At 43.2% G+C, this 16,586-nt stretch overlaps 1 protein-coding gene across 1 annotated transcript; it reads right to left on the bottom strand.

Moving 5' to 3' along the window:
- Window positions 1-730: 730 nt before the first annotated feature.
- Window positions 731-1,336, bottom strand: LOC138901968 (uncharacterized). Its single transcript, XM_070189769.1, has one exon. It carries the CDS (start codon window positions 1,334-1,336, stop codon window positions 731-733), a length of 606 nt encoding a protein of 201 aa, XP_070045870.1.
- Between the last annotated feature and the right edge of the window lie 15,250 nt (window positions 1,337-16,586).

The raw sequence follows: 16,586 nt of genomic DNA, 5'->3' as shown, positions 1-16,586 counted from the left end.
CACTGGATCCCCAACAGGTGTAGACACCTCAAAATGTTCAATCAACTCAGGTTCTATCCCAAACTTACTAGCAACCAACAGAGTGACATACGATAAGGTGGAACCTGGATCAATCAATACATATACATCATATGAGGAGACTGATAATATACCTGTAACAACATCAGGTGATGACTCTTGATCCTGTCTACCCACTAATGCATAAATACGGTTCTGAGGACCGCACGAGCTAGATGCTCCACTTATGCCTCTACCACGACCAGTTGGTGCTTGTGAACCTTGCCTAGGGGGCGTACTGATGATGCCGAACTGGCTACAGATCTCGCTGACTGAACTATACCTACACCACCTCTCGTCGGACATGTCTCATAATGTGGCCTGGATAACCACAAGTATAACAAACACCCATGACCCAACCCTACAAGGCACTTCCCGGCATGCTGCTTACCATACTGAGCACATCATGGCAAGGGTGGCCTCATCTGACTTGACTCACCCATATACTGAGAACTAGAGGCCATGGAACTCTGATTGGGCCCCGAATATGTGGAACGATCAAATCTCCTACCGGCAAACTGAAGGGGTGCACTAGCCGATGGCTAGGCTGGATACCTCAGATACTGCTATCGGCGACCACCTCGAAACTCACTTGAAGGACCTGAAGATCTCACTCTCTTACTCTAGCCCCTATCATGCTCACAATTGGCCCTCTGCTTCTACTTACGCTCCTCTACACCCTGAGAGTATGCCTGATATGAGAAATATCTATGCCTGGCTGAAGTGAGACTGACATACAATCATTAAGCAGGTGCGGCTCTAACCCCATCACGAACCGATGAACCCGATCCTCCATATTAGCTACAATAGTGGGAGCATACCTAGCCAAAGAATCAAATTGAAGGTTGTTCTCCCGAACACTCATATTATCCTGCTGAAGGGTCAAGAACCTATCAACTCTGGCCCGTGTAAGCTCTGGTGGCAAATAATGACAAAGAAAAGCCCCTGTAAACTCTTGCCATACTGTTGGAGGGGCATCCTCACCTCTGGACAACTCCCAAGACTCGTACCAATTAACAACAACATCCCGAAGTCTATAAAATGCTAGCTCAACTGACTCAGTCGCAGTGGCCTTCATTACCCTCAAAGTTCTCTGCATCCTATCAATAAATGTCTGAGGGTCCTTATTTGGATGTGCTCCAGTGAATACGGGAGGGTCCAAATTAATGAAATCGAGAACCCTCACACTTATGGCCCTATCTATATGACTGATACCTACCTCCTGGCATCGAGCCTGTGTGACCACTAATCGAGTCAATAGCTGAATAATATCTCTCATCTCCAGACCTTATGCATCTGGCTGAGGAACTGGGGGTACTGGGGCTGGCGCTGGAGCATGAAAGAAACATGGAGTAAAGAACTCAACCTGTAAGTCTGAATAGCTTTGTGAATCATGAAAATATTTATAATGTCATTTGTATGCGTATAATTGTCATATCATGCATAGGTATATGCGTACATAACATCATCAAGCCCCTGAGGGCATCCCATTATATCATCTCAGCCTCTCTGGGTGAAATGATAAACGTATACCAGCTGATCAGGTGGTGGTACGTATATAATGCCATAACCTTTCCCCATACCCTATATACATATACTATATGCATATATAACGCCATCTGGTCATGGTTTAATATACATATATAAATGAATGCAGTGCATAATGAAATAAGTCAATAAGATCTCTCAGAATGTCATGTGACCAATGAACAAACGATATGATAGTAGGACATATGGGGAATCAACAACATAGGTAACCCTAGTACTTTTACGAATAGAATCATTCGTGAAAGTGGCGTGCTTACTCGTTTCGTTGTATCATATGGATCATGCCAAAAGGATAGAAGGGATAGTCTTAACATACTTGTATGATATCTTAATAATTACTCAACCAAGCTCAACACAACTTCTTGCATCTACAACAAGTGAAATGATATTGCTGTTAACATATAATGTCGTACCATCGTATTTGGCTAGTAGTATGGCTTAAGAAAAATCGGGCAGCAACTCCCCTATTTTTAATACATCCCAAAGACCACTAAGGGTCATCAACAGCCCAACAACAATAACTATAACCAACAATAGTAACAACAATAATATAATCCAATATGAGTTTCTCCGATTTTCTTAACAATCATATTGAGCGGCAAGCTCGTTTTTACTCATAACAAGATATAAATTGAATCCGACTCTTATTCCATAAATTAGTTTACAACCTTCTGAACATCATACTTACATGTACTATATTATTTTTATTTCAAAACATCCACAAAATGCCTTCCAAAACATCCCCATACGTCTAGCACCTTAATGTTTATCGTCAATCACTTGTTTTTTTATATCTTCTTCTTCAATCAACTTAATTAACACCTAGAAAACCTTAACAACAGCAACCATAACATTATCAAATTATTTATCACAATTTCTTGCCACCACAAATCATATATTTAGCCACAAAACAGTCCAACCAAAAAGATAACCATATCCCATGTTCTTTCAAGTGCTATCTTATGGTTTTTCACTCAAACAACACAACCTTAGGCACAATCAAGAAAATGTTATACATACCTTGGATAGCATCTAAAACTCGAAATCCTATCTCAACTTAGCTCACAATAGCCCTCAATCACACCATCACATCATAGAAGCATTCTCTTGTAGTCTTTAACACCTTTGATGATGATTTGAGTTGATTTCCCTTGAGTTTAGTTCTTGGGATCTTGGGATATGTTAGGGAGGGTTTTAGAGAGCTTTTGGATGAAATTTGGGTGAGAAATGACCTGAAATGAGGCTGAAACATCTTTTAAAATACGTAAGGTCGGTGGTTGTCTAAAGTGGGTCCCAACCGAGCTGCTTGCGCAGTCTCGCAAAAATACGGATATCTCTCTACTACAATGTCGTATCAATAAACGATTTAATGCGTTGGAAACTAGACGCGTAGATATTCAATTTGGTATATAATATGTCCCAAAAAGACCCCATATAGTATACGAAATTTATTTCTCAAAAAGCTCCGTTACAAGGCAAATCCTTAGTCGATTTTTTCGCAACTTTAATCCGATTTTTTCCAAACTTTATATTTTCTATAGAAACATCGTATATAGCTATATTATGACTTTAAACTCATTTAAATCATGATTCACAAGTCTCATATTCATTAGGTCATCTTGGGACGCACAGGGTGTAACAGAAACCCGGAAACAAAGTTGTATCGGCGGGACCGGGGACTGTGCAGCCAGCCCCATAGAAAAAAGTTGTACAAGTTAGCCACAAGTAATGGCAACTTCTTTTTAGCATAACTAATGCTCATGTACTTTTGAAAGTGAAATGAGTAAAGTAAAGTCCTTCAATTTCTATCTTGTTTCTTGTTTAAACGATGAATTAATTTTATCATTCGAAAGTTTATCAAGTACTTCAAATGTTAGTGCTGTAATGATCAGGATACGTCCTCTTCAAGAGCACCGTAAACCTAAGAGGGCCCTCTCTTATAAAACCCTCATGTCAAATGGTTGATTTCGGAGGAACTTATGCCCGGAATCCAAATGCTCTCGGGAAAAATGCACCCAAGGCCTTGCACAATTCGATGCAAAGAGTAAAACTTGCGCAAATACTTAAACAAAAAATACACAGAGACTCTTGCAAATACTCAAGTGGAAAATATGCAAAGAGAAAAATTTGCACAATACTTAAATGAAAAAGTGCTTCTATTCACAGTAAAAGTATCACTGATACAAAAGTATGGAAAAGAAAAAAAAAACTATGCTACTGCATCTCCGGGATCCGGAGGAAGAGAAACATTTGTGCCCCCAGGAGAAGTGGATGGATCCGCCGCCGTCTCATCATTTTGACCTTCATCATTTTGGCCTTCAGCATCATCACCTTCCACTTCTTCTTCAGTTCTTGAGAACTCAGAACTGGAACCAGAAGATTCAGTAGCATCAGGCCGGGCCGGAAGACCCTTTTTGGCAATTAAATCCAGCTCACAGGCCTTAGTGATATCGGCATCAAAATCAATGACACTTGTTTTATCCTCTTCCAAGGTTCTTCTCCTCATGCTGTACATAGAATATATTTTTTCAACAACGAGGGAAGCTGTTCGGCGCTTGAGTTCTTCTTTAAGTTGGTCGACCTCGGCAAAAAGATTTCCCCCCACGAATTTAGTGGACCGGAGGCTGACATCGAGCTCGCATACAGTGGAACTATAAACCCTATTATGCTCGAGGGTCCTCTTATGCTTCTCCTCCAATCGGGCATACTTCGTCTCGGGAGAAGTAAATTCTTAAGTTTTGGAGGCTAAGGCTGCCTCTAAATTATTCAACCTTTCCGCAATGGCAGCCTCGCGATCAGATGCAGCAAGAACGACATTGTGGACATCAACCCATTTGGCCCTAGTTTCTTTGAATTGTGCCCTTAATGAGGTGACCTCTAGGCTCAGATCACCACTTCTTGCTCGCTTTGATGTAACCAAGCCTCCAACTCAACAACCTCAGCAACTCGAGCTTCCAGTTCTGAGAAATGAGCAGCAGTTTGGTCCCGTTCGGCCAAAAGTTGATCCCGCTCGGAAGTAAGTTCCTCTTTATCACGAATTAGCCTTTGAAGGCCCTCGGAAGCAAGAAAGTTGGCCTACAAAACAAGAATGCAAATTCAAAAACCCTGCCACAACACAGATAGAAGAAACAACAGAGAAAACAAAGATTATACCGTCGCTGCATTGTGCATGGCATTGTTCAACAAACACTCTCCCGAGAGAGTTTGTATTTTCTCCTAATCTTTCTCTGAAGCCAAAGGCTTCAGATATTAGCGAGTTCCATCGGCCGGGACAACAGATGGCACCCGGTGAAAACCGATAGGGTGACACTCCTCCTCCTTTGTGGATCTTCAGAGGGGGTAGAAAAATTTTGCCCCCAAGTTCCCTAGAACAAGGGACTGGGGGAGAGGGACATTCTCCTCTCGAGCAATTAAGATCTTTGGAGATGATGTAGCAGTTGCTGGTGGCGAAGGAGATGAAGCTGATGGCATTGAAGGATAATAAGTGGCTGCGGCAAGCACAATGATGGTTGTTGGTTGCTCATCAACCGAAGATGGCAAGGACCCGGTACTCAGTCTTACAGTACCGGGCACAGCGACTGGGATTCGAAAACGGGTGTTGGCATTTTCCACCATATCATACTCCCCTAGAGTGCCAAGGCATCGTCCTCTGTTGGTGTAACTAACTCAACAGATTGAGCAGTCTATTGAGCTGAGGAAGGTCGTCGTCTTCTATGTAGAGAAGCCCCCTCCTTGTTGTCTTCTCCATCATCGTCGATCATCATAGTGTCTATGGTCGGCTCTAGCGCGGGGCTCATCACCACAACTTCCGGAGATGATTCGGGTGCGGCACTCTTTGCCTTTTTATTTTTTTCCTCGGCCACGGAGGAACGTCTTCTTTTTTGTTGCTTGTTCTACGGCCGGGGACTCTGAGAAGAAGCACTTGCACCAGAAGCAGGTCCGGAGACCACTATTTGTGTAAAATCTTCCTGCAGCAGCCTCGCCACATCAACAGGATTAGACAAAACATCCTCCTCAGGGATGACAACTGAGCCCCGGGGTAGACTTGACCTCAATAGTAGAGAAAGGTTAATCAACTTCCTTATATGAAAGGTAAAACTAAGATATGTTCGACTTACCATGATTTTTGACCTTCCACCCATATTTAAGGGCCAGTTCCTTCCATGTGCAGGTCTCGGGCGTAGTAACATCCAAAATTTTCTGGACCCAATGGTCCAAGCCTTCAACCCTAGGTGGTACCCACCGAGTCGCTGAAATAAGCGAAAGAAAAAGGGTAAATAACGACATGTGACGATCTTTAATGGAAGAAAAGAAAAATGGTGAACTTACGAGTGCAGTTACATAATTCCAAAAAGGATGAAGCCGTGTTAGGAATGATGCCACTGGTGGCGACTGAAACGAACTGTTATATCTACCCACAGTCGTTATCATCATCCATGATGGATAGAAAAGTATGGTGGCCACACTTGCTAAAATTTATCATTCCCCAGCGGAAAATATTAGGGGAATAAATGTTCATTAATTGAGCTAGGGTTAGCTCCTATCCCATCTCCTGGCATAGACGTTAAAGATAAGCGACTGTCCTACACACAGAAGGACTTACTTGTACCAGGCAAACCTGGTAGCGGATGCAGAACTCCACGATGACGGAGTCAAGCTCTCCACCCAAAGAGAATGGACCCAAAGTGAAGGGTTATGCATAAAAATACATAAAACCCTTCTTGGGTAAGGTTATCCTCTCCGCCAGGACATGAGCAATAATGTCTAAATCTTGGCAATGGCAGTCTTCTTTCACATCAGGAATACTGGAAGGGCAGATGGAATAAGGGTATACGCTAACAGCCCATATACGAGGGTGAGCAAAATGATACTTCTCTTCGAAGTCCTTAGTTGTGACAAGACTCTTTGGGATGATGGAGCTCACTGTAGGAGGAGTAGCATCATTAGGTTTACCTTTGTTCTTTGAGGAACTAGGGTTTCTGGAAGAAGAGGCCATTTTTTATCAGAAAGGAAGAAAGGTTTTATCTCAAGAAGAAAGTTAAAGAAAGGTTGAAGACAAAGTACGAGTTGAGTAAAGAGAGTTTTAGAAAGTTTAGAGAATTATGAAGTGTAAATGAAGCAATTTGATGCATATAAGTAAAGGAATAGGCGGCTAAAATCGTGGCCATAATTACCTCGATAACAGCAAAAGTAATGCTAAATTGTGGGATGACACGTGCTCGGGGCATTAAATGCGGAGAGACGTGCGTCTAATCAACCATAAGAAACTTTTCATAGGGGGTCAAAGAATTTTCCGCCAAGAAAGGTATTTCTACCAACTTCCCGGTGACACAAAGTTATGCCACAGAAAAGCAGGGGGACTATCTGTATAGGGTAAAATATATTTATATTAAATGATCACATGAGAAAGTAACACGTGGAGCCGAAGACAGAAGACAGTCGGATCCGAAGGCAACGATCTCGTCTGTTACCGGAGAGAATGATACTCATAAAGGTAAAATAAATGCCTGCCACCCGGTAGCATTTAATAAAGAATATTCTAAAGCATTAAGTATGTGGCTCGTTATAAAAAATATGACATTCACTGCCCACCGTTACACATTCTTCAATGGTACTCATAATTGTCATTAAAGAGGAGCTTGATCCTAGGACCTTGTTCCCTAGGTGCCGCTATAAATAGGGAGTTCTATTATCATTGTAAAGGACAAGAATTTTCTGACAAGCATATGCTACACTCTGTCCAAAACTTATATAATTCTATCTTCTTGCTCATTTATATCGCTATTATTGTCCCCGGAAGACCTGCTCCCAGAATTACGATTTCTATTGTTTTATCTCCATCTCAAGACTAAGTATTATATTTTTATCTAATTTATTTATCATCTTGGGATCAAATTAATTCGCTTGTCTATGAACCACATATAAATTTAATTGTACAATTTTATGGGTAAACAATTATCGGTAATTTTTCTACCAAACACAACTGCTTATTATCAGTTTTATCTCATCTATTCAAACATGTAAATACTTATTTAAAAGATCAGTTTCAGCACTTCAAGGTATTTACAATCAACTAATTCAAATGGGCTCTCATTGTGTTGCTCCAAATTAGGCCTTCTCTGTTTCTATTGCTTTTGTTTTTCTTTTCTTGTAATTAGATTGATAAGACAATTGTTTACCCTTAAAACGGATAACAATTGAATTTATACGCGATTTTAAGGATATGTGGATTAATTCAATACAAGTAATCAATGACATTAAATTAAGCAAATAAAAGACGTAATAAATAGCTAAACCAATGATAAGAGTGAGTCCGAGCTCGGCTAATAGCTTAACGAGGAATCTGCCTTCGGTTCCAAGCTTGCACTTATGAGAACTTATGAACGAAAACTAGAACTTTGAATAACTTTTAGAGACAGAGAGAATAGAATTATATTTCCTTGGTATGCGTGTTACAGTGTCTAATGAATAATAAGCTTCCACTTTATATAGTAGAGGAGTTTTACCCTAGGTACAATTCAAGAATGGTAAAAATCTTCCTTTCGCTAATCACTGATTTTCTGCTGATACGGGCCAAAATTCTCGCCGTGATATCCGGTTGAGCACGGACATCATGATCCTTTGTTAGTTGTGTGCGGTTGTATGGTAATGCTCTACGAAGTCTTGGGACTCAAACCGAACCCGGAGGACGTGGTCCTGATGGCTCCGAGGGCAGGTGTTTTGCTTAAGCCCTGATACGAGAGGCTCCTCGCTCTGATTCTGATTCCTTACATTCACGTCCCTACTTTGTTTGCCTCCCCGAGAAATCAGGGTGCTCACTAGGCTCTATTTTACTCGTATACAAATAGTCCCCTCATTTCTCAAAGAGTAGGGTTGCCGAAACGATGGGAAACGACAGATGTTCTCCGATTCCTTTCTTCGTACGTTACGTCGAGGGAGCCAAAATATCCCATCAGTCGTGACGCTCTGACTTCGGATACGTGTCGCTCATCGGCTGGCTGCCCCCAAATTTAAAGAGTCACACGTTTCCCTATAAAAGCCTTTATCCTTTGTTCTTTTTCTACTTTTTAACCAAGCTATTACCTTCGAGTTTTCCGGCTATCATCAATCTTCATCCAAACCTTCATACCTTCATCCTTGTTCTTCAATTTTCATAGCAATTTCCAGGTTTTTACCCAGATTTCCTTCAAATCTTCATACTCTGTTCTTCATCTTCAAAACTCGTTTTTCCAGAACTTTGCATTATTTCTTTAAATTTTCAAACCTCTTCCAGATAACAATGGCCAAAACATCCAAATTTGTTCCTCAACAAGTTGCCTCTTCATCTTCTCAACCGACCACCGGTACAGAGGCGGTTGCCCATGAAGTAGTTGCCCTTGAAACTGCTTCTCCTGAGGTAGCTGCTGACGAACCGACAGCCGAGCCTCCCTTAAAAGTGTTCATTCCCGAGGGCTGCTCAACCGCCGACGACTTTAAGGTTGAGAAACCATCACACAAACAGGACAAGGGTGACGGAGCATCAAGGTATATATGCTCAATGACCGAAGATGTTCTTCCCATGGTCCGAAAGGACTCCAATTGTGAAGGCAAAGACGTAGTAGTCCCCGTGCCCGAGGATGCCATCGCTACCCATGTGGAGGGGTACTTAAGTGTTTACACTCACCCCTTCATGTTGGGCCCGATGGACCCGATTGTTCTGGACTTTTGCAAGAGGTTCGGGGTATGCCTCAGGCAAATCCATCAGTCGTTATGGAGGATCGTGATCCTCCTGCGCTACTTTGTGAACAAGACTTAGTCTCGTTATTTCACGATCGATCATCTACTTCGATTATACAGTCCCCAAATTTTCCAAGGGGGACTGATCAAGCTTACTCGCCGGGCTAGCAAGGCCCCTTTTTTGAGTGTTGATGAAGACCGAGACCGGGGAAGGCAGGGACGCTTCAATCGGGTGAAGACTGAAGACTTTGATTATCCCCGAGTACATGTCGTTCCCTGAGAAGTGGAATGCATCTCGTAAGTGCAATCTTTCTTCAAACGTCAAAGATTTTCTTTTCCTTCAATTTCTTTCTTCCCATTCATGTTTGTGGTTGTGCAGCTATCGCCCAAGTTCCGAATGCGGTCCCCCAGCTAAAGGAATGGATCAAGGGCATCTTTACTCAGATGATGTACTCCGAGCGCACATGGCGCAGACTCTCGAAGGGCTGATGAGAGGCCCGTTCTCATGGAAAGGCCTCTTTCTGAATAGTTAATACCATATTTCTATCTTTCATCATATTGACTTTCCTTTCCCCCTGTTGTTGTAGGTTTGCCAAAGACCACCAAACTTTGGCCTTTGGAAGGGGAAGAGGATGTGTCCTTGTCCGTTGATCCCTCCGCTGCGGGGCAGCCCGGGGCTGTTAGGGAGGAAAAGAAGAAAAGGAAGAGACCTTCGGGCTCCCCGGGCTCTGAGGTGAAGAAACCAAAGAAGAGGGTGGCCCACAAGCCCAGGAAGAGCTCTAGCTCCTGGGTGCCGAACTCCGGCTCAGGGATGAGCTAGAGGATGAGCTCATTTTTGTTACCCACGGGATGACCTTTCTCGGAGAGCGGGAGGCATCCGGGGGGGGAGACTCATGAGGTCGATCCCCATCAAACTCAAGAGATCGATGTGGATACCCAGGGTGAGATTCCCTAGGACGCCAGAAGCGCCCGGTATAATTGAGATTTTAGGGACGCCTTCCTATACTGAGTCCATGATCGAGGAGGCTCAAGCAAGAAGGAGAAGTCCAATGAAGGAGTCCACAGTGCAAACGATACCCTCAACTCCTTTTTCGACAATGTGGACTCGTCCGCTTTGGAAGATTTCTCCGCGCTGGGTAACCTGGATGTTCCAAAGAATAACACATCCTCGGAAGCTGGCGGTCCCAGTTCGAGCCCGAAATTGATCAACTAACTCTGTGCTCCGAGTGTGGACCCCGGTCATAAGAGATCGGTTATTCTGACTGACCCGGAGGATGCTCGAGTTTTGTCTACTTCTGTGGGGATAGCTAGCTATCTCCGATGCCTGGTGACCGAGTAGGACTAGACAAAAATGAATGAGGTAAACGTGACGTACCTTTTTAATCAGGCGTAGCAGGCACTGAATCGGGTAAGGCATCATTATGTTCCTTCAAAATTTTACTTAGGTTTTAATATTTCTCATGTTTTCACCTTTTTTTTAGGCCTCGGTACTTCATCGCGAGAGCTTCATCCGGTACCGGGTTGAGGTCAACCAACTCGAGCATGAGGTAAAAGAGCTTGCCCAGAAAAGGATTATGTATAAGCTTCTGAGCGAGCAGTAAGAAGGGGTCATCAAGAACCTTCAAGCCAAGCTGGATGGGGCTCAGAAAGAAGCATCAGTCCTAAGGCGGGAACACGTCGACTTGGTTGAAAAGGTAAAGATCTTTGAAATAAGAAACGAGGAGTCGGTTGTAATGGCTAACAAAAATACCCCACAGGTCCAGCAGAAGATAGACCAGATCGACCAACTCCGAAAGGAGTGGATGAAATCCAAGTAATGGCTGACAGGTGGAAAAGCAAGATGGATCTGTTAGCCTCGGAGAAAGAAACCGCCCAGGCCAAGCTGTCTTTGGTAGAAGTTCAACTTTGGGTGGTGAAGGAGAAAGCTGATAAACGGGCGCAGCAAAATGATGATCTCCGAACACAACTTGGCTTGGCCATCGCTGAATGGGATGCCCTTGGTAAAGGGCTCGAAATAATGAGGTCCAAGTTGGAGATAACCGCGGCCGATGCTGACGAGATGGTGGCTCAATACAAGGCCGATGTCGAAGCAGTCAAGGCTCGCCTGAACACCACTACTGAGTACGTGAGGCAGCTATCCCGAAGGGAGAACCTCAAAAAAATCCATGCTCGAGGCTTCGACCTATCTGCTGAGATCGAGGAGGCAAAAAGACGTGAGGTCGAGGCGAAGAAGCTATCTGAAACCGAAGGTGAGGAGCGCTCCAAAGAATTCGAAGGCCCCGATGGTTCTGGTAAGGAATCGGGCTCCGACAAAGATCAGGCATAAATGGCTTAGGATTTTATAGTTTTTATATTTTGTACATATTTGTTTGTTTAGTTCGAGGCCATTTTTTTGGGCCTTTGTAAAGATATTCCGGAATATATAAAATTTCTCCCTTTTGGCAATTTCAAGTCTCTACTATCTTAGCATCCTTTTATAATTGAAAATATTTCTAATGCCTTAGCATAGAATCAAATATAGTAATAAGTCATTTATTTTTTGGAGGTCCGAACAGAACCTGTCCTCGATGCAATTTTTGCTCGAAACTTTTGAAAACTAGGAGTGACCGAAAGTTTTTCTAAGATGCTTAGTGTTCTTAGATGACGCCTTTACCGAGGGTAACCTTTTAACAAGTTTAGGGTTTTTTTGAAGGCCTTAAGTTTTGATTACGGACTTAGGACGTCTCCGAACCAATTTTTAGGGTGGTCGTAGCTTTTAGGTTTAAGCACTGCCTAATAGGTTTTGTGCCTCGGGGTTTTGATAGCCCAAGCCGCTCGAACTTATTTCGAACGACAGTCCTCGAGTGGGGGTAGCCCTTTGGGCTCGGATAGAGGTGGCCCTTGGTCTTGATAGTCCCCAAGTAGGAATAGCCCTTAGGCTCGACGCTTTAAGTAGCAAAAGTATGTAATAGCAAGGTAGAAACTTCCTTTCATTTCTGTGTGTAACATATAAGATTGAAAGCGTATAAAAGCTTGTATTATGGCTAAGGTGGCCTATGCGGGCATGGTTCACTTGACCGTTTGGCCCTTACAATAAATTCTAACCACCGAGCCTAGACTGTATAAGCACAAAGTTTTCTTCCTTCCTTGCTAAGAAGCTTGACCCGAGGGTGATGACCCCTAGTATTCGAGGTCGGTCTTTAGAGGGCTCGAATACTGTTGATGAGACCATTGACTCCGATTTAAAATCAGTCTTCGATTATAAGTTAGCACGATTTACTATTGCCTCATTAAAAACCTTGTCGGAAAACCCATTTGGGATAACCGGTTCAAGGGAAAAGAGTGTAACGTGTGCTTTCAGACCTAATAGTCACATTCTCCTTTGGTTGTTTCCTGCAAGTGTTAGTCCGATTTGTAATATTATAAAAAGGTGAATGAGTTTGTACCTTAGCAGTAGTACCGCTTTAAGTACGTCACGTTCTAGTTGTTCGGTAGCTATGCACCGTTTCCTGCTTCGAGTTTGTATTAACCTTTACCGGTAATCCCGATGACTCGATATGGTCCTTCCCAATTCAGCCCCAGCTTCCCCTCGTTCGGTTTCCGGGTGTGCAGTGTTACTTTTCTTAACACCAAGTCCCCGATATTGAAGTGTCGGAGGTTGGATTTTCGGTTGTAATATCTTTATATCCGTTGTTTTTGGGCGGCCAACCGGACTAACGCGGCCTCACGCCTCTCATCCAATAGTTCTAGGCTAGTGCTCATGGCCTCACCATTTGACTCTTCGGTCTTTTATCGGAACCTGAGGCTCAGTTCTCTTACTTAGACCGGTATTAGTGCTTCGGCACCATAGACCAATGAAAACGGAGTGGCTCCGGTACTAGATTTCAAGGTTATACGGTATGCCTACAAGATTTCTGACAGAATTTCCTACCATTTCCCTTTGGCATCGGTCAACCATTTCTTCAGGTTTTAAAGTATGGTCTTGTTTGTAAATTCTGCATGTCCGTTCCCACTAGGGTGATAGGGTGTTGACAAGATCTTTTTGATCTTATGGTCCTCAAAAAAATTGTTTACTTTGCTGCCGATAAACTGCTTCCCGTTATCACACATTATCTCGGTCGGTATTCCGAACCGGCATATTATGTGGTCCCAAATGAAGTCGATGACTTCTTTTTCCTGGACCTTCTCGAACGCTTGAGCTTCGACCCACTTATAAAAATAGTCAGTCATAAACAGTATGAATTCATCCTTACCGGGTGCCCAAGGGATCGACAATTTCCACTCCCCACTTCATGAACGACCAAGGTGACAAGACCGAATGTAGTAGCTCTCTGGGTTGATAGATCAGTGGTGCATTCCTCTAACAGCTGTCGCATCTCCGTACAAAGTCCTTTGCATCTTTCTCCATATCGATCTAGTAATAGTCGGCTCTGATTATCTTATGAACCAAAGATTCTGCTCCCGAATGGTTTCCGCAGGTGCCTTCGTGGACTTCCCTCAAAACATATTTAGTGTCTCCCGGCCCCAAGCATATGGCGAGTGGTCGATCAAACGTTCTTCTGAACAGAGTACCTTCAGACAGGCTAAACCTGGCAGCCTTCGTGCACAAAGCTCTCAATTCTTTAGGATCCGAGGGTAACTTCCCAGTCTTCAAGTAGTCTATATACTTGTTCCTCCAGTCCCAAGTTACACTTGTTGAGTTTATTTCAGCATGGCCTTCTTCCACTACTGATTTCATGAGTTGTACGACCGTTCCTAAGCTGAATTCATAGTCATCAACTGATGACCCCAAGTTAGCCAGAGCATCAGCTTTGCTATTTTGATCCAGGGTACGTGCTGTAAGGTCCATTCCTTGAATCGATGCAGCGTTACCTGTAATTTGTCTAAGTACCTTCGCATTCGTTCCTCTTTAACTTTGAATGTCTCATTGACTTGATTTACCATAAGAAGGGAGTCGCATTTAGATTCGACCACTTCGGCCCCCAAGTTTTTAGCCAATTCGAGACCTGCAATCATGGCCTCATACTCGGCCTCATTGTTAGTCAATTTCACAGTTCTAATAGATTACCTAACTATGTTAGCCATAGGCGGCTTCAACACGATGCCTAGTCCGGACCCCTTTGCGTTCGAGACACCACCCGTAAAGAGGGTCCAGATTCCCGATGAAGTCCCCGAGGTTAACAACAATTCCTTTTTGACTTCGGGTATTAATGCCTATATAAAGTCCGCCACTAACTCTACCAAAATTTGAGATTTGATGGCAGTCCGGGGTCGATATTCAATAACGTACCCGCTAATTTCTACAGCCCATTTGGCCAACTGACCTAAGAGCTCGGGTTTGTTCATTATGATCCTTAGTGGGTAAGAAGTTACGATGCATATGGGGTGGTATTGAAAATATGACTTTAACTTATGGAGGTACTTAGCAAAGCGAGCGCCAATTTTTCTAGGTGAGGATACCTTGTTTCGGCCTCGCCTAGAGTTCTACTAACATAATAAATAAGAAATTGCATACCTTCCTCTTCCCGTACTAAGACTCAACTTACCGCTATCTTGGATACCGCTAAGTACAGGTATACCTGCTCATCTGCCTTCGGAGTATGGAGCAAGGGTGGGCTCGAAAGGAACTGTTTGAGTTCATCCAAAGCTTGTTGGCACTCCGGGGTCCACGAAAAACTATTCTTCTTCTTCTTCTTCTTCTTCTTCAATAATGAGAATAAACTATGGCTCTTATCAGAAGACCTTGATATGAACCGGCCCAGGGCGGCTATGCGCCCGGTTACCCTCTGAACGGTCTTGACACTGTCCATCACGGTGATATCTTCTATAGCTTTGATTTTATCTGGATTAATCTTGATCCCTCGGTTAGACACCATGAATCCAAGGAACATCCCGGATCCGACCCTAAATGCGCATTTCTCCAGGTTCAACTTCATATTTTATCTCTTCAGTATGTTGAAGGTTTCCTGCAAATGTTTCAAATGGTCCTCTGCTCGCAAGGACTTAACTAACATTCCATCAATGTAAACTTCTATTGATTTTCCTATTTTTTCTTCAAACATCCGATTTACTAGGCAGTGATAAGTGGCACCAGTATTTTTTAGTCCGAACGACATTACGTTTTAACAATAGGTGCCAAATTTAGTGATAAAAGAGGTTTTTTCCTGATCGCCCGGGTCCATCTGGATTTGGTTGTACCCGGAATAGGCAGTGAGAAAGATGAGTATCTCGTGCCCGGACATTGCATCGATCATGAGATCGATGTTAGGCGAAGGAAAAGAGTCCTTGGGGCACGCCTTGTTCAATTCTTTGTAATCTACACATGTTCTTAATTTATTGCCCTTTTTAGACAATACTACTATGTTAGCCAACCAATTCGAGTACTTAACTTCCCGAATGGAACCTATTCTAAGGAGTTTAGATACCTTGTCTTTGATGAATGCATGCTTGACTTCGGATTGAGGCCTTCTCTTCTGTTTAACCGGGTGGAACTTCGGATCCAAGCTTAGCTTATAAGTGGTTATTTCTAGAGGGATACCTGTCATGTCTAGATGAGACCAAGCGAAACAATCTACGTTATCTATAAGGAATTTAATGAGTTTTTTCTTGAGCTCGGGAGTTAACCTCGTGCCCAGGTATACCTTCCGATCTGGAAAGTGTTCTATCAATATGACTTGCTCCAGCTCCTCGACCGTTGATTTGGTGGCATCGTAATCGTCAGGGGTGATGAACGACCTAGGAACTCCATAATCATCATCCTCACCTGCTTCTTACTTCTCCTGTTCGGTCGGGGCCGGTGTCGGTGATTGCTATTTATTTTCTTCCTTCCTAACTGGCTCCGGATTCTTTGATGTCAAGAGTGCAGACACCGGGATCACCTCATCGACCGCAAATATTAGTTTTGCAGTCGGCTGCTCTCCGTAAACCGTGTTGATCCCCCCTCCCCCGTTGTGGGGAAGTTTAGTGCAGGTGTAGTGTCAATGGTATTGCCCTCATGTTGTGAATCCATGGACTTTCGAATAGAGCATTATATATCATATCCCCTTCAATCACATAGAACTTCGTTTCCTGAATAATCCCGGAGGTGTTCACCGGCAGGGTTATCTCCCTTTTAGTAGTTTCTCATACAATGTTGAATCCATTTAAAACCCAGACTGCAGGCACTATTTGGTCTTGTAGACCCAGTTTCTCTACGACCCTTGATCTAATTAACTAACACACGCTTAAATCGAGATTTATTTATGAGTACAGATATTTCTACTGCATCATTATGCGGTTGAATAATG

The sequence above is a fragment of the Nicotiana tomentosiformis genome, chromosome 11 (assembly GCF_000390325.3).
Source record: "Nicotiana tomentosiformis chromosome 11, ASM39032v3, whole genome shotgun sequence".
Classification (NCBI taxonomy): domain Eukaryota; kingdom Viridiplantae; phylum Streptophyta; class Magnoliopsida; order Solanales; family Solanaceae; genus Nicotiana; species Nicotiana tomentosiformis.
Note: the sequence above shows the minus strand (reverse complement) of the source record. Positions and strands in the feature narration are given on the sequence as shown.

Excerpts from the sequence above, each read along its gene's own strand:
- LOC138901968 (XM_070189769.1), bottom strand. The coding sequence starts at position 1,336 with ATGAGAGATATTATTCAGCTATTGACTCGATTAGTGGTCACACAGGCT.